At 38.0% G+C, this 19,245-nt stretch overlaps 1 protein-coding gene across 8 annotated transcripts in view; it reads right to left on the reverse strand.

The window, feature by feature from the left end:
• The window catches only part of PATJ (PATJ crumbs cell polarity complex component), a 368,893-nt gene that overhangs the window by 101,557 nt on the left and 248,091 nt on the right, over nt 1-19,245 (reverse strand). For 7 of the 8 annotated variants that reach the window (XM_070468067.1, XM_070468062.1, XM_070468068.1 and 4 more), the window contains exon 31: nt 8,065-8,157. The exons of the other annotated variant lie outside the window; for it this stretch is intronic. In XM_070468067.1, coding sequence (XP_070324168.1) covers nt 8,065-8,157 — 93 coding nt within the window. The remainder of the gene's footprint in view (nt 1-8,064; nt 8,158-19,245) is intronic. 8 annotated transcript variants of the gene reach the window in all.

Genomic DNA, 19,245 nt, shown 5'->3' on the forward strand with positions numbered 1-19,245 from the left:
GATCTCAGTTCAGTTTTCCCTGGGAGAGATCTCCCCAGGAAGGTCAGATCCCCCTATAATATGCTGTCTTAGCACCAAACACCTCTTGTTCTTAGCTTTGATCAACGTTTAGATTTCAATCTATTTGACATTACATGACGTCACTGTCCTAAGAAGACGGTAAGCATCGCAAGAAGAGAGGCTGCGTCTGTTACCTTTGGCAGTATCTTCCCAGGAGCTAGCACAGAGTGCAGCAGTGGGCCAGACACAAGGATGTATGAAAATAAACTCAGGCGTTAATTCTGATGGACAAAGAAGTCAAGCGTCTTCTGTTAGGGTGCAGATTATTAAACATTTGCAAAAAGTTCCAAAAGGTGGAGCGATTATACATTAAAAGCTCCTTGTATGGGATCATGTTATGGTTATTTAACAGACTCACAGAATTTCCAGTCCAGAGCTTGCTTAGAATCATATTTCTGATTTGAGGGACTTCTCCGGTGGTCCAGTGGCTAAAACTCCGAGCTCCCAATGCAGGTGGCCTGGGTTCATTCAGTCTGGTCAGGAAACTAGATCCCACATGCCACAATTAAGAGTTTGCATATTGCAATGAAGATCCCACATGCCACAACTAAATACACCTTAAATGCTACAACAAAGACCAAAGATCCTGTGTGCTGCAACTAAGACCTGGAGCAGCCCAATAAATAATTTTTTTTTTAAATTTCTGATTTGATTTTAGTTTGTGGATTATCTATCTTCTGTCTTCCCCCTTTCTTCTTCCTCTTGTAATTTTAAAAAACATCTTTATTGAGACATAATTAACATATAAAATTTATCCATCTACAGTGTACAATACAATGGTTTTACCATTCCGAATTGTACAAGCGTCATCACAATCGAAGTTTAGAGCATGTCATAATCTCTGAAAGAACACCTGTACCCATTAGGATCATTACCCATCCTTCAGACATAGGCAACCACTAATTTACTTTCTGTCTCTATAGATTTTTATTCTTGTAGCATTATGTATCAGTACCTCTTTATCTTTCACTGTTAAATAACTGCATCCATTGTATGAGTATACCAGGCCTTCCCAAATGGAACTAGTGGTAAAGACCCTGCCTGCCAATGCAGGAGACATAAGAGACTGTTCGATACCTGGGTCGGGAAGATCCCCTGGAGGAGGGTATGGCAACCCACTCCAGTATTCTTGCCTGGGAAATCCCATGGACAGAGGAACATGGTGGGCTACAGTCCACAGGGTTGCAAAGAGTTGGACATGACTGAAGTGACCTAGCATGCATGCTTGCGGCTGGTGGACATTTGGGTTGTGTTCACTTTGAGGCTACTATTAATAATACTGCTGTAAACATTTGTGTACAAGTTTTTTTTGTGTTATATATTTTCACTTCTCTTAGGTATATACTTAGGAGTAAAACTGCTGGGTCACATGGTAATTCTGTTTAATATTTTGAGGAACTGCAAACCATTTTCCAAACTGGCTGTGTCATTTTACATTTCTACAAGCAATAGAGGAGAGTTCCAACTTCTCCAAATCCTTGTCAGAACTTGTATTATCTATGTATTTATTTATTGTCTCCTAGCAGGTATGAAGTGGTATCTCATTGTGGTTTTTTATGTGCATTTCTCTAATGGTTAATGAGGTTGACCATCTTTTTATGTGTTTATTGGCCATTTGTATAGAAAATTGTCTATTTAGATCCTCCCGATCTTTCAATTGAGTTGTCTTTTTATTATTTTGTTGTAAGGAAGTAACTTTGAAATCATTTTACTGGCTATTAGTATCTGTAACAATGTGGAGAAGGAGACAGACAAGAACCAAAAAAAAATATAAATTAGTTTTATATCAAGGAAGAAAACTATAGAATGAGACAAGATTAGAGATCCAAAGAATGTGCTAACCATCAGACAATTGCACTCACTTCCCACGCTAGTAAGGTTATGTTTAAAATCTTGCATGCTAGGCTTCAACATCACATGAACCAAGAACTTCTAGATGTCCAGGTTAGGTTTAGAAAAGGAAGAGAAACTAGAGATCAAATTTCCAACATTCACTGGATTATAGAGAAAGCAAGGGAATTTGAGGAAAACATCTATCTCTGTTTCGTTGACTACACTAAAGCTTTTGACTGTGTGGATGATGATAAACCATGGAAAGCTCTTAGAGAGATAGCAATACCAGACCATCTTACCCGTCCCCTGAGAAACCTGTATGCGGGTCAAGAAGCAACAGTTAGAACCCTGTATGGAGCAACTGACTGGTTCAAGATCGAGAAAGGAGTACGACAGGGCAGTCCGCAGTCACCCTGTTTAACATATACGCTAAGCACATCATGAGAAACGCAGGGCTGGCTGAGTTACAAACTGGAATCAGGATAGGTGGGAGAAACATCAACAACCTCAGATATGCGGATGATACCACTCTAAAGGCAGAAAGTGAAGAGGAACTAAAGAGCCTCTTGATGAGGGTGAAGGAGGAGAGTGAAAGAGCCAGCTTAAGCCTAAATATTAAAAAAACAAAACTGAACTAAACCATGGCATCCAGCCCCATTACTGCATGGCAAATAGAAGGGGAAAAGGTGGAAGCAGTGACAGATTTCCTCTTCTTGGGCTCCAAAATCACTGCGGACAGTGACTACAGCCATGAAATTAGAAGATGATTGCAGGAAAGCTATGACAAACCTAGACAATGTGTTGAAAAACAGAGACATACTTTGCCTACAAAGGTATGTATGGTCAAGGCTATGGTTTTCCCAGTGGTCATGTACAGTTGTGAGAGCTGGACCATAAAAAAGGTAGAACACCAAAGAGTAGGTACTTTGGAACCGTGGTGCTAGAGAAGATGCCTGAAAGTCCCTTGGGCAGCAAGGAGATCAAACCAGGCAATCTTAAGGGAGATCAACCTTGAATATCCACTGGAAGGACTGATGCTGAAGCTGAAGCTCCAGTATTTTGGTCATCTGATGTGAACAGATGACTCATTGGAAAAGTCAAGTAATATTTATTGTTTGAACAAATAGATCGCACAGTGATACTTCTGATGTTCCAAGGAAGGTTATGAGAACTATAAAGTGACAAGAAGATGGGGTTTAGAGGCAAAGAGAACTAGGTTTGAGTCCCAACCGTATTATTCCAGCTGTGAGACCTGAGGAAAAAATCTTGCCATCTCTTACCCTCAGTATCTTCTCAACAGAGTAGGGCTAATAACAGGTGCATCATTGGGTTAAATAAAATAACCAGTAGGAAAATGCCTGGCACAGGTTAGCTTCTTGAAAAGCCTTAGTTTCCTTTGCTTTATGCAACACTGGTTTGGAAGTCTATATAACTTCTACCAACGTGAAAGGTAATTTTCAGAATCTACCTATTTCTATGTCATAATGTTCTGTGTTGAAGTTCAAGATTTAGACAAAAAGGAAATGAAAATAACAAAGTTCAGATCTCAGTGTAACTCTCCTGCTGTCCCCGCACTCGGTTTTGTTCTGTTTGCATCTCACTGAGAGGCGGTACTGCATAGTGGTTTGGAGTGCTGGCTCCAGCTTCAAAGCGCACAGGCCTGGATCCTAGCTTCACTGGGTGATTCTTTAGGCAACTTACTTAACACTGCAGCACCTCAGTTTTCTCATCTTTTAAATGAGGATAATACTAGTACTAACTTCACAGGACTATTACGTGAACAAGTTTAGAACAATGCCTGGCACACAGGCATTCAACAGATGCTGTCTGTTATCAGCAGTTGCATTTTGGGGGTTGAAAAATTCACTTCAGTTTTCCAAGTTACACCTAATGCTTCACATAGAACAGCTAATCCTTATCTGACTCACCTTTAATGCTTTAATCAGCATAATATCAGCAGCAGCATTAACACAACTCCCTCTGAGACAGTGATTCCATGTACTCTGGCATGGTTCTTCGTGGTACTTTATAGTTACTAACTCCTTACTCTCACAATAACCATTATTTTCTTTCTCCCATCTTACAGACACAGAAACTGAGGCACAAAGAGGCAAAGCCATTTGCCTCAGGTTACATGCCTAGTAAATGGTGGGATCAGGATTTGAATCTAAGTACAACGGCTCTAATCTCTGCACTCTTAATAATTTAGTTATATTATCCACCCAAAAGTATATTAACACAGATATCCCCAACATGATAAAGACATAGGTTTATACCCAAAAGAGTAAAATAACTATTTTAGGGATTCATGCTCTTCTATGTCAAAATACCAGAGAGAAACAGACCCTTCAGGATGAGGCCCAGCTCTTCTAATTTCTAGTTTTGTGATTTGTCACTAAGCAGCTTAAGGTCTCATCTGTAAGTCAGGGATAAGTAACTCCTGCCCTATTTCTTACATTGGGCTATTTTGGGGATAAAATTGAATAAAATCATAAACTAGTGTCTTGTTAGAAAAAACAGATACCAAAAAAATTAAGCTAACAATAAAATAAGACTGTTTTACAAATTGCAAAGCTTTGTACAAATAGTTGGTTGTTTTTGTTTTTTTAAGTTCCTTTGAAAAGACTTAAAAAATAGTCTTAACAGGCTCTCACCTAGACTCCTGAAATAGATTCCAGACACTACCCTGCCTCCAGTCTCTCACAATTGGAATCTATGCTTCACAAACCATCATCTGATCAGTTGTCTAAAAACAAGCTATTTTCCCTTTAAAATATAATTTAGAGAAATAAAATATCTACTGCAGTTATTATAAACTCCTTGGCTGTGAGTCTGGGGACTATGGAGATATGGATGAAAGCAAATCACAACTGAAGAGTAGGAATAAGCACTGGAATATATGGAGATTCATGGCTTAGTCCTAATTCTGAAAACAGGTAATCTTGGAGAAGCAATTTAATAGCCCTTTGGAGTATAATTTCTCATAGGTAGCACCTAGTACATATGCGCATCTATGTAGTTAATGAGACATTTATTGAACACTGAGCATGAAATACTGAATACATTAATCTATAATCCATAGTATAAGTCATAGTTCTGTGATTCCACTATTCAGCTTCTATTGCCCACTGTACAAAAGTCCAGCCTTTAGTCTTAACTCCACCACCCACGCTGTTTGATCCACCTGGTGAACCTCCCCTGTCACTTCAACCTCAGCAGTCAATCACCTTCTTATCTTAAAAGGTTCACCTTAAAGGCCAAGAGTCTAAGAAACCATCCCTAAGCCCGGAACAAGACGGTTGTCTATCCTCTTTTGAACCCCTGCAACATTTTTTTCTCTCTGTCTCTAATACACGTCTGCCTGGTCTGATCTTCCAGATAACAAATTCTCCTATCTTCACTGGTGCTCAAGGGTAAGCTGCTTAAGAGCAAGGCCTGAGTTGTTCTCCTAGTTTCTCCTGTAAAGGCCAGCAGTGACTGATGAGACATACGCTCCTACAGGAAACAAACAGTGCAACCTTTAGAGGGTTACATCTTACTGTTTCCATCTGACATAAACTAAGGTGAGAGGAGTCAAGGCCTGTAAAGATCACATGCTGTTTTCTCACAAGGTGCATCCGGCAAGCATCCTAGAATGGTGCAGCAGCACATGGATGCTCGCACCAACTGCATAACAAAAACAATCAAATGATGGACTAATGATGAGAAACTGCTATTAATACAGTTGACCCTTTAACTACATTGGTTTGAACCACGCGGGTCAGCTTGTACAGATTTTTTTTCAGTTAAATACTAAGCCACAGATCTGAAGGAACCCCAATCACAGTGGGCCTTATAACTATAAGCTATACACAGATTTTCCACTGTGCAGAAGATTGGCACCCCTAACCAACACATTTTTCAAGAGTCAATTGTACTTTATAATGAGACAATAATGAATATGTTAGGTTGAGCCAGATGAAATTTTTACCCTCGAGAACAACAATTTCATATAATTTAATTTGCTAATTTATGTACTATCTATCTCCCTTCCCCCATCTATTCATGAATAAGTCTCCACAAATGCAGGCATTTTGGTACATTTTGTTCACTTTTATATCTCCATTGCCTGGAAGTGGCAACTGGCAAATATATTCTGAATTAATGAATGAAATTGCTATGCACCAACTATGTGCCTTATACTCTATACTTCATTGATTATTTGTTTCCTCATCCTGATTACTCCCATTCTTCAGATGAGTAAACTGACACTTGATGAGGTCTAACTTGCCCAAGTTAAACACAATCTTAAGCAATACTTTATGCTAAGCCATTTATATTTATGCTATAAAAGTTGTTCAAATTCAGGCTGTCTTTCCTCAATTGACTAGACCATGCATATTCTATTGGAAATGGTAAAAAGAAATTACAGAATACTAAAAAGAGAAGGTCATGGGGGAAGGAAAAATAAATACCAGTCAACGAGTTTGGGAAGGTTTTTACTCCTGTTAAAATGCAGCATGAAACAATATCTAAAAATTACCCCCAGCCTTTCATGTCCTCTGCCTGAAGGTGGGGCTCTTCAACTATCTTGGAGCCCCATCACTGGTGCTGCCTTCTTGGGAACAGGGTAGATGATGGCTTTTGTTTACAGCCTGCAACTGAGCCTCTGTGGGACTATCAGCCTCTCCCAACAAGCAAAGGAGTGTTCTCACTCTTTTTACCATCTTCTCCATGGATAAAATCAAGGGCTCACACTTACAAAACCCTATTTCTTTAAAAGACGTTTCCCTAACCTACCTATGGAAAAACAATGTCAAAAAGAACAAGTCAACAGTATTTTTAAATGAAAGAAGGAGTCTGAGTTTGAAATTTGCTGATGTTCCCCATCCCTTTCAGTGCCAAGATGCAGTTTATTGTTTGGAAAGGGAATAGTGTAACCCTGGAACGCCTTGCTCAGGAACAGTGGTCCCAATCTGCTGTTCCCGATGCCTCATGTAGGATTTGTGTAAGAGTGAGCCTTGATAATTTTCACTTTTGCCTAAATGTCCTTTTCCATCCTCCTGAAAGAATCAGTTCGTTTTCTAGGACATGGACCCTAAGCCAGTCTGAAATATATTTTCTAAAAGTTGAAAGAAGATAAATGGATGATTTTTCAAAATCCGTCAAGTAAAATGAACAATTCTATGCTACCATAAAATCACAGTGACCCTCCCAAGTGATTAATTCTTTGAGATTCATAAGAGATTTTGAAACAGAGAGGGGGAAAAGCCCACATGTCTTTCGAGAACTTTCAGTCTAACCTTGGAAGTGCCAGGCTACAAAACAGGAAGGTAGATTATGAACAAAGGCTGGGAGTCAGACCAAATGAGATCAACCTTCAGGCCTACGACAGACTAGTGACTCGCCTCTGGCAAGTTAATTAATGTCCTTAAGCAAGTCTAAGCTTCCCAGGTGGCTCAGTGGTAAGGAACTTGCCTGCCAAGGCAGAAGAAATGCACTCAATCCTTAGTCAGGGAAGATCCTCTGGAGGAGGAAATAGAAACCATCCAGTACTCTTGCCAGGGAAATCTCTTGGACAGAGAAGGCTGGCGGGCTACAGTCCACAGCGTCTCAAAGAGTTGGACACGACTTAGTGATTGAACAACAGCAAGGCGAGCTTTCCTCATGTGTAAAAGCAAAATATTGCCACCTACACTATGAGGATCAGAAAATGAATGTAGAACATAGCACAGCACATGGTATACAGTAAAAGTTCCATAAGTATTAAATTACAAGATATCAAATATTAGGTAGGACACATAAGGAGGGAGAGGTCTCTAAAACTGACTTTCTCCTAATGCTCTAGCCCCTGGGTAAGTTTAAATAACTTTTATTATAAACAAAGGAATACATTTAGTATCTATTTCTTTGCCTCTAGGACTAATTCAGCACCACCTTAGCCTAAAGAAACCCTATATAAACAAGATTTAAAAGAGAGATTGCTTTAGTCCCAGACAGCACAATTCAAGAAAGCAGGAGGACACGCTGTTCTTTAGGTCATTTGCTATGTGGATGGGTCATTCGCTATACAGAATAGCTTCCGCTGTCTCAGAGATCAAGATTCAAAGAGAAGTAAACACAACAACTGATCCAAAATATAAACAATTCATCCCTAAAAGGAACATTGGATGAAATAGCCAGGATTCTCACCAGTTTGGAGCTTTCATTTTCAGGAGATTGTTTAAGACCAACTTCGAGACTGGAGTCTTCCTCATCACTAACCAGTTCAGTGCCGCTCTGATCCTATGAGACATTAAAAAAATTTTTTTTAAGTGGCAAAGATGTCATTCTTCACTCACAGTCACCTAACTGTAGTTTATCAGAGTTACTTGCTTTATTGTTGTAGTGGATATTGTGGATATGGTTTCCTCTTTTCTTCCTTTCCAGTAGAAAGCCTTTCTTTTTTTTTTTCAGGTAACTATCTGTTGCTCAGAGATATATCTAAGAGAAAGCTGATCCCTACTCTCTGCCCTGAATATTCACTGGAAGGACTGATGCTGAAGCTGAAGTTCCAATACTTTGGCTACCTGTTAGGGAGAGCCAACTCACTGGAAAAGACCCTAATGCTGGGAAAAATTGAGGGTAAGAGGAAAGGGGGATAACAGAGGATGAGATAGTTGGATCACCGACTCAATGGAGATGAGTTTGAGTCTCTGGAAGATAGTAAAGGACAGGGAATCCTGGAGTGCTGCAGTCCATGGGGTCACAAAGAGTCAGACATGACTGAGTGACTCAACAATGATGATGACTCTCTGCCCCCAGAGTAGGCCTGATTGTCTTAAGGCTAATCTCAATTCTTCTGGCCAGTGATTCTGCCAGGAATGGGTATGTGGTCCAGTTCTTGTCAGTAAGGCACCAAGAGCGGTTTCTTGGAGACTTCTGAAAAGGTCCTTCCTAGAGCTTAAAAGAACCACAAGAAGTCCCCATGGCTTCCAAATTAACAAGAGAGCATAAAATGCAAATAGCCATGGAAAGCCATCCCATAGTCAGAAGGAAACCAGACTGAATGACAGAGCAAAGACAGAGATAGAAGAACTGGTTCTCTGATGACAAAAGCAGGGCACTGGACCAACTAGAGCTAAAGCTCAGCTTTATTTATTTTTTTTTTTCCATTTATTTTTATTAGTTGGAGGCTAATTACTTTACATCATTACAGTAGTTTTTGTCATACATTGAAATGAATTAGTCATGGATTTACATGTATTCCCCATCCCAGTCCCCCCTCCCACCTCCCTCTCCACCCGATCCCTCTGGGTCTTCCCAGTGCACCAGGCCCGAGCACTTGTCTCATGTACCCAACCTGGGCTGGTGATCTGTTTCACCCTTAAAGCTCAGCTTTAATCTTAGCAATCTTTTTAAGGAAATGGCAACCCACTCCAGTATTCTTGCCTGGAGAATCCCATGGACAGAGGAGCCTGGTGGGCTACAGTCCATGGGGTCGCAAAGAGTCGGACATGACTGAGCAACTTAACTAACTAACTAATACACTTATTTATTGCTTCAGTCAGCCTGAATTAGCTACTCTGTCCCCTCCAGTCAAAGCTTTCAGAGACATTTGCTTATCTTCTGCACAAGGCTAAACTATTTGACAAGAATTTATATTTATCATGTTTATCTCTAAAACTTAGGTACTGAGTACCCTGCCTGGCACATGGAAAACATTTGATAAATACGGGGTTGGAATACAGTACTTGCTTTCCTGATGATTCTTTTCCAAAAATTCCTAAAAATATTTACTTAATGTAAATGATACATCTGGTAATAATAAGCCATATTAAAATTCCAAGGCACATTAGGCATCTTCTCAATTGAATTATGATATATTAAATATTATAGTCATTTGCTTTGCTTTCTGGGGGCACATAGAGGAGAATAAGGATAATAAACAGAGTATCTACATTATATTTATATGGATTTTTATTTTAAAACACCACCATCTGGGATTATTACAAATTCAGGTGGGACTGTTTATAGAGAAATTGTTTTGATTTTGAGACATTCAACATCATAATTTAAGAAGTATGAATTAAAGCAAAGATATGATATTCTTTCAGCTATCAAATGGACAAGCAAATAGAAAGAGAACATTCAGTATTAAAAATGGTGCAGGGAAATAGGAATTTTTACACACCACTGAAAGTATAAATTAGCATAATCTTTTCAGAAAAGAGCCCCATACATCATATAGATATCAGTTCAGTTCAGTTGCTCAGTCGTATCCAACTCTTTGTGACCCCATGGACTGCGGCACACCAGGGATCCCTGTCCATCACCAACTCCCACAGTTTACTCAAACTCATGTTCATTGAGCCGGTGATGCCATCCAACCATCTCATCCTCTGTCATCCTTTCTCCTCCCGCCTTCAATCTTTCCCAGAATCAGGGTTTTTTTCAAATGAGTCAGTTCTTCTCATCATATAGATATAGATGCAGGGGAAATACTTGCAAGCATACAGCACAAATTTTTTAAATTGTGTACTTCTGGGGAGTAGGATTAGGGATTGGGGGATTTCGCCTTAGTTATTTCTACACTGTTCAATTAAAGAAGAATTAGTATATATTAAAGAATTAATTGATGCTTTCAAATTGTGGTGCTAGAGAAGACTCTTGAGAGTCCCTTGGACTGCAAGAGATCAAACTGCCAATCCTAAAGGAAATCAACCCTGAATATTCATTGAAAGGACTGATGCTAAAGCTGAAGTTCCAATACTTTGGTCACCTGATAAAAGAGCCAACTCATTGGAAAAGATCCTGATGCTGGGAAAGATTGAGGGCAAGAGAAGAAGAGGGTGACAGAGGATGAGATGGTTGGATGGCATCACTGACTCAATGGACATGAGTCTGAACAAACTGTGGGAGATAGTGGAGGACAGGAAAGCCTGGCATGCTGCAGTTCATGGGGTCGCAGAGTCGGACACAACTCAGTGACTGAACAACAACAAACCAATTGCATGTTATAAAACAATAAAGGAGAGTTATGAGAAATATTTAAAAGAAAAAAAAATTCAAGAAGCTAAGTAGCACGGGCTTTAGAATTGGCCAGATCTGAACTCAAGTCTCAACTCTGCCATTAGAATTATAAGATTATCTGCAAGTTACTTTCTAAATCTGACTAGACTGATGAACAATGTGGGGATTAGAAACAGATCCTCCCCACAGTTGAAAATTTGTGTATAATTTATAGTTTGCCCCCTGTATTGTATTGTATTTGGCATCCAATCGCAAATTGGGTAATACTGTAGTATATACTATAGGAAAAATCTACCTGTAATTGGACCCACAAAGTTTAAACCATGTTGTTCAAGTGTCAACTGTACTTTTTTTAAAGTATACATAAAAATATCAAGTTAAAAATACTATCCCATTAGGTTGTCTTAAAGATTAATGCACTAACTTGTAAAATGTCTATTAGCATAACACTAAGTGCTATTAATTTTTATTTTTAGCTTTCTGTTGAGACAGGCTTTGTTTATGACCTGTTTCAGGTAGTTATCACAAAAAGGCTAAATAAGTGAGTGCCACTGTGATCCCAATTCACAAATAAGAAAAAATGATACATTTAAAATAATCTGTTAAAGAACTCCTAGCCAGTAAGAGGCAGAGTCAGGATTCACAGCTAGGTAAGACTACCACCAAAGGCCAAATTCTTGGTAACTATGCCTCAGACCCTAAGTGAATTAAATGATGCTCCTGTTTCTTATTCTTTCTTTTCATTTCTGAGTGTTGATAACTAATCTTATGAAAGACAGGACTCACAACCTTAAAAAATATCACTGTCATTAGATTAACAAAAAAGTATTTTAGAGTTTGTTACCCAGAAAATTTCATTAGATAGAACATCTCTCCATGAATTTTGCATAATCAAGAAATTACCATATAATACAAACATGTCAAAGTTAAGAAACAAAGCTTGAAAATATATAGCTTTTCAGTGTTTTAGACAATGGGTAAGTTCTAGGGACAGAAAAAATAATTATACTTTTAAAAGGAAGAAAAACCTTTAATGCCCTGGTGACTTGGTGTATCTGGTTCTGTACACTGTGGGAAGCCCTGCAGAGACCCTGGGGAGGCTATGCTATCCACCTGGAGGATGTAATGGAAACAATGCTTGTGACTGTGGCATTGGATTGTAAAACAAATCCACACGTGGCTTCTCAAGTAACCCTGCAAATGGCCACCTCCTTTGTCCCAGATGAGAGATTTTTTACCAAGATGGTGGTTAGCTGATGCCATTCATCTAATTACATATATGTCTCCTTAGGGAAAGGAAAACATTGTTTAGAGAATCAGAGAAATCTTTACATTTCTTTCAGCATGGAAGTATAAGAAATGAAATTTTCTTGGTCTTTATAAAATGAATACTAAAGAGGGAAAGAAAACAGCAGTTTGATGCTTCAACTTTGAAAATTCAAGAAAATATGGGCAGGACAGATGGTCTATATATCCTTTAAGATTTGAATAAAAACAAAAAAAGAATACCCTTTATATCTAACATCCACAGAATTTATCATATAATGCCATGTCTCAAATGCACCTTACTCCATAAATCCTTTCCTTATTCTTAGCTGAAGGATGTCTCTTCTTCCCCTAAGCTTACCTAACAGTTTACATGAACCTCTTATGTCACTTCCATCATCTCATTTGTATCCTAATTATGTATGTAAAAATTGATCTCCCCAATGAGATGGAAAAGTGCTTGAATCCAACATCTGTACCTCATTCATTTCCTTGGTCTAATTCATTTTTATATTCATCCTAGGTTCTGTCTTATTTCAAAGCTGATGCTCTTTATAACTTGAGTCTCTTCTAAAACATTTCTTCTGTTTTTAGTTACTGGTATAGTCTGAGATAGCTCCATAAAGGAGGATTTGAAGTCAAAATCTAGATGGAGAGAAGAGACAGGTAAAAAGGAAGTTGGAATTGAAAGAGGTTAGCAAAGAAAGTATTTACTTTTCTAGGAGAGCCAAAGGTTACATAAGAGTTTTCACGCTTAAATGAAGCACAGAGCAAAACAATGAGGGTTCTGTTCTGAGAACAGAATGGCTCATATGTATAAATTACCCTGCTGACTAGGAGCTTAAAAAACAGGAGTCAGTCAGAGATAGAAAGGGGAAAACAGGTCAGTAGGCATGATTTCCAAAGCACAACCGCATCACGGTGGTTTGAAGACCATCTGGCTGATGGATGGCAGCCCACTAACACCCAAGATGATTCAGCTAATCTGGATGGCTGGGTGTTCCCTTCCCCTGTTGCTGACCTTCAGACCACCTGTCCAAAGCTGCCCATTCAGCCAAGGCTGCTCAAAGAGAATAATCTTTCCCCATGAAGACTATAGTCAGAAGATTCCATAGTGAATTATGCTTTATAGATAAATGAAAGGAAAAGGCAAGACTCATGGTTCATACATTTAACACAGACTTTACCACCTCCCCCGCCCCCCCGCCCCCCACTCCAGAGTCACCAAAAAAGGACGGATAAGAAATGCTATTCAATCTCTACTGAGAAGTCTCTTCCAAACCCTCTGAAAGTTTTAAACTTCCTCCAGTGGGTTCCTCCAGGATCTTCTACATAAAGTGATGATACATTTTATATTCTTTGTACTACTTTTTTTCATACCCCCAAATGTCTATAGTTTTAGCCAACTAGACACTGAGAATCTTGACAGTAGAGATTTATATTTTATTTAAGAGTAGGCTATCAATGAAAGTTAAATTAGTTAAGGATATTACTGTGGATTAGAAATACAGTTCTGGTCAGATAAAAGTGACATAGTGTTGTTTCTTTCCTCCTCTCCTTATTTAACATGACAAAGGAGCATATCAGTATATACAACTGTTTTCCTTTTAAGATTTTACTAAGCAAAATTACTAATAAAAAACCCCAGCAACTATACCTCTCTGATATAATTAAAAACTCTTTTTTCCCCAAAATGAAACTTAAGTTGGTTTGAATTTTGTCATCCCCATATTTCATAAATCCAATACTCCCTTCAAAAAAACTCACACAATGATTTATTAGTTTCATTGCCAACCACCTAAGTTCACCAATATTTCTTTCTGCAAAGTCATGTTTGCTTGATGTGACAAATTAAATTTCTTTCTCCTATCCCCAGTTGTGACCATATTTTCAAGACAATTCAGAATTCCAGAAAGGCAATATACAATAAAAGAGTAAATGGAAATTATGCTAATAGGATTCCCTGGATAATCAACCTCTCCATTCCTTATGAAGTCTGTTCCATCTCACTTAGTATTCAAAAAAGCACAACTTCTGAAACAAAAAGAAAATGAAGGTTCTTTCTTCTATAAAGATATTCTAAAAGATTCTGCCTGCCTTGTGAAGGAATGGAATAAACATCTTGACTCCCAAGTATACATGAGTCCTCATAACTCTTAGGAGACACCATAGCAGTAACTTCCTAATTGGGTTTCTAACGTCAAGACACTTTCGACTTTGCTATTAGACTAAGCTACCAGGAGTAGAGCACTGATCAGACTATTTCATTATTCAAAACACCTTCAACAGCTCCAAGTACCTAATGCATAACATTCAGTCCTTCTGAGATTTAAATTCAAGCCTCTCTCATTTGACCTCAATTTATTTTTTCAATCCCATCTTCTATTACTCCCTTTCACATACTCATTGTATTCTTCTCCCCTTTCCACACCCTGATTTTTCTTACTTCTGGGCTTTTGTTTGGTGCTGTTCCTACATTCTTATCTAACCATATTCATATTTTAAAATTCAATATATCCATCAGAAATAGCTGTTCCCCTACCAGGAGAACATCTTCTAGTATTCATCTTCTGTGAACTCCTCCTAATACTTTATCTCTTAGGACACCTTATTTTAGTAACATACATGTGTTATTCCCCATGTTAGACTACAAGTTCTTTGAGTCTAGAGACTTGCGCAATTAATTCTTTTATGTTCTACAAAGTAGGTATTTGGCAAGTAATGGCAGAATGAATTGAATCAGTAAGAAGTAAGTATGCAACACTAAAATGAAACATCAAGGATACAGAAGAAAAGCCATTCACTTATTCTACAAATATTTATTAAGCAAGTACTACACGCTAAGCACTGAGGATTCGGTGATCAGGAAGACAATAAGCCTGGCCCTAAAAAGAATACAATTTAGTGCGGTGTTTACAGTCCTACATTATTATAATAAAACATGGCGATGACAAGGGAAGGAAAAGTGACAGAATCCTAATTGATAAACCCATTGAGAAATGGGTCCCTCTTTTTCTATATGCTCAAGTGATGTCACATAAAGAAAAATGGGCAATACTTACTTTTTAAATGGATCATGAGTGTTACTTAACTATGAAGGGGGTAAAGGGAACAGTGTGGGATGAAGTTGGTCATAAGAATAGTATCTCATGTTTTTGAGCACTTGTATTTCAGGTGCTCTGTTTATTAATCTATGTACATTATTTTATTCATTTTAAGTGATAAAAAACTTGGAAGAGGATTCAAAAAAGTGATTTTCCAAGGATTTATGAATTAATAAGGTCAATAAATGAATAAAGGTTATTAATTAATAAAGAGGAAGTGGGAATGCAACCTAGGTAGAAACAACAGAACAAAAGTATAAGGGGGGGAAATTCAACACATGTATATGCCCCTGCTGGGCACTCACACTAGTGAGAAAGGAAGGGTGATTAGTGGAGGCAAGTGTAAAGCCTTAATTCTAACCTTGAAACAAAGATTTTGAAATACAGCTCTGATAAGCAAGAAATGGGTATTAAAGATATTTGACCAAGAAAACAAATACAAGAAGAAAAGGAATCCAACATTAAATATAACTGCTGAAAACCAAAGATGCCGGAGGCTGAGAGTCCTGCTAGAGGCCTGTGCAATACAAGGACAGTCACAACTACAGTGAGTTCTTAGTGTTTGCCAAGAATAATGCTAAAAGTTTTATAAACATAATTCAGCTCTTCTAAGAAATCTGGAAAATTATTACTATCAAATGTCTTTTAAAAGTAAAGAAACACAAGCTTATTGAGCTTAAGGTTCAACTTCATTCTGCTAGTGAATGTCAAAGCAATGATTAGGGTTCAAATCTATCAACTTCCAAGTATATGTTCTTAATCACTGCTGATGTACCCCAATAATATTATAACTGTCAAAAGTAGAGCAGCAGAAATGCTAATAATCCCTTACATATGTATAGAGCTGTGTGGATTATAAAATACTTATACCTACACTTAGTACTCAATCCTCATAGCTACCTATTGACACAGGCAGGGAAGGCTATTAATCTGCTTTACAGAAAAAGGCAGACTTTGCGAGGTTAAGTATCTTCATGGAGGTCAGAAGCCCAGCAGATGATTGATAGAGCTGAAACAAGAACTCATGTTTTCTTGTTCAATATTCAACCAGCACTCTTGTTCACTCTGCTAGCACACAACTGCAGGAAGCGATTTTGTTCTCTGCTATAGTCTTGGTGTCTAGAATAGTCCTTGACACATAATAAGAGCTCAATAAATATTTGTTCAATAAAAGAACAAAAATGAGGTCCCATTAGCATTTAATAAAAGTGCTACTCAATTATGTGGAATTATGATGTCAGGTTCAAATTCACAATCATATGCCTGTACTTCATCTCTTTGGTTAAATGGGCTGGTTCTCTCAACAATACATCAGATATGAATTATGCTTAAGTACTTACTGGAAACAGCTGCAAAGGGAAATGGCACAGTGAGGGGGTACCCGAGTGAAGGGATAAGGAAGTGTTATAGACCAGAGCAGTCCTACATTGTACCTCAGCTACCACCTGCAGGGTGGGTGTCACTCAGAATTTGGTGACAGTTATCAGAGGCCAAAAGTCCAGAAAGAAACTGAATGTTAATAAAGTTAAACAAATAAATATTTATAAATAAATATAATAAAGAAACAACTCTTTTTATTATATAATTCATTGTGAAAATGCAACACAAGTATCACACAGCATATTCTTTTAGAGAAAAGAATTATTATTTATTAACAAATTTAAATGTCTAATGTGATTCATTTTGGAAAATTAAATGCAAATAATGGCATATTCAAATTTAAGAATTGTGATAAGGCTCTTGAAATTTAATACTGGTATTATTTATATTTGATACATATTTTTGGTCTTTATACAAAAATGAAACCAATATTTAAAATTTTCAGAATACAAGTGATTTTTCTGACTTATTATTGATTCTGCTATGTGTAAATAAAAGTAAAATGTATTTTTTTAAACAGGTAATTGAATAATGAGAATAATTTCTGTGGTTAGCACAATTTTAAAAAGGGAAATAGTAGCTAATATTGAATAATGCATTTAAATATTAGAATAAATAGTTCACCTTTATTAAGTGTTTACTTTGTGCCACGAGCTGTACTAAATGCTTTATATACGTTACTTCCTTTACTCTTCACAAATCTATGAAGGTTTGGTGGTAACACTCCCAGGGACAGATGAGGAAACTAATGCTGAATAACAGGTGCCTCTGGGCATATGGGTATGCTACATAGCCTCTCTAGACCCCAGTTTCTTCTTCTATAAAGTGGAAATAATAATACTGTCTCTCAGAGGTGTGAATGTAAACAGGACTTGGGACAATGCATCAAGATAGGGTTTAACACAGTAGGTACTATGTTCGGTCATCCTCTTCTAAGTGGCTGCCCTGTCAGCAGGAAGGCAGCAGAAACCTTTGGGCTGGGAATAAGCTAGAGAAAATACACAGCTAATATTAGAAGTCATTTCTGACAGAAAGAAAACAAAAGAAACCAGAGACGCCAGAAATGGTCCTCTCAAATTAAATGTTGACACCAACACTATACCTTTACTCACTCTGAAATATAGAAGCTGGATCTCATAGTAGCTTTACAATTTGATGACAGACCATTTTCCTTGATCATTGTACTGAGAAAAAGTATGGGCAATAAATGAAAAATTCAGTTCTAAGGGGATGCTATTTTGATGGGAAAATTTGTAACTAACAATATTATAGGAAAAATTATTCTAAAGTACTAACCTCCTCCCATCTAAAAAAAGGACTTAGATGACATTCTGTAAACACAAATGAATTAGGAATTAAGTACTAACATTCATTGGGTAGCTACCATGGGTCGGGAAGATCCGCTGGAGAAGGCTACCCACGCCAGGATACTTGGGCTTCCCTTGTGGCTTAGATGGTAAAGAATCTGCCTGCAATGCGGGAGACCTAGATTTGATCCCTGGGTTGGGAAGATCTCCTGGAGAAGGGAAAGGCTACCCACTCCAGTATTCTGGCCTGGAGAATTCCATGGACTATACAGTCCACAGAGTCTCAAAGAGTTGGACACGACTCAGACACTTTCACTTCACTTCACCATGTACCTGGCAAAAGATATCTACAGATAGATAGACATAGGTATCTTCTCCCCTCTCTCTCTCTCATTTATTCTTAACCATATGAAGTACAAGAAGTTACTGTAACCACTCAAGTTCACTTGTTTAGTGTCACAAGACTGAGTGATTAACACACACACACAACATCCAAAACATTAATAATCAGCTCTCTTGTTTTTGCTTCCAACACCAACACCTCATTGAACTGCTATTAGGTCTTGCCTGGGCTTCTGCTGTCTGTGTGTGTGTCTGCTGCCTAGCGTGTTACTTTTGCTTTCCTATAGTCCATTCTCTACCTGGTAGACTGTGTATCAGGTCACCTCACTCCCCTGTTAAAAAATACCCAGTGGCTTCTACTGCAAACAGACTAAAACCTGAGCTTCTGACTGACTCACCAAACTCCTCTCTCCCTCCCACCTCACATTCCTTCCCTCTCATCCTAGCCCACCACTCCCCAGGCTCCCAATATACCCTCTAGCTCATTCTCACCTGAGAGCTATTTTTGTTCCCTCTGCAGAGAAAGCTCTTCCTCCTAATTTTTGCATGTCTGGCTCCTTCTTATCATTTTGATTTTGTTTAAATTTCACCTTGTCTATGCAGCTTTCCCTATAACCAATCAAAGTGGTCACAAGCCACATTCCCTATTGTAATTTTAATTATCTGCAAGACACTGAACACTACTGATAATTCTCTAAGTTTATTTATGTATTTGCTAGTTAATCTTCTCATTGGAATGTAAGCTGAAACATGGCAGGGAGCCTTATCTGTTTGATTCATAACTAGCCATTTAATGCCCGCAAGAGTACCTGACATGTAATATACACTCATTGAATACTTGTTGAATGGAAAGAATGAGCATTATATAATCAAATATTTACTAAAAGGGACACTATTCATACAGTTCATTTTGTTATGGAAGCAAAGGAAAAAGTATGGAAAGATACTAAAGTATTAAATAA

Source organism: Odocoileus virginianus, chromosome 5 (assembly GCF_023699985.2).
Source record: "Odocoileus virginianus isolate 20LAN1187 ecotype Illinois chromosome 5, Ovbor_1.2, whole genome shotgun sequence".
Classification (NCBI taxonomy): Eukaryota; Metazoa; Chordata; class Mammalia; order Artiodactyla; family Cervidae; genus Odocoileus; species Odocoileus virginianus.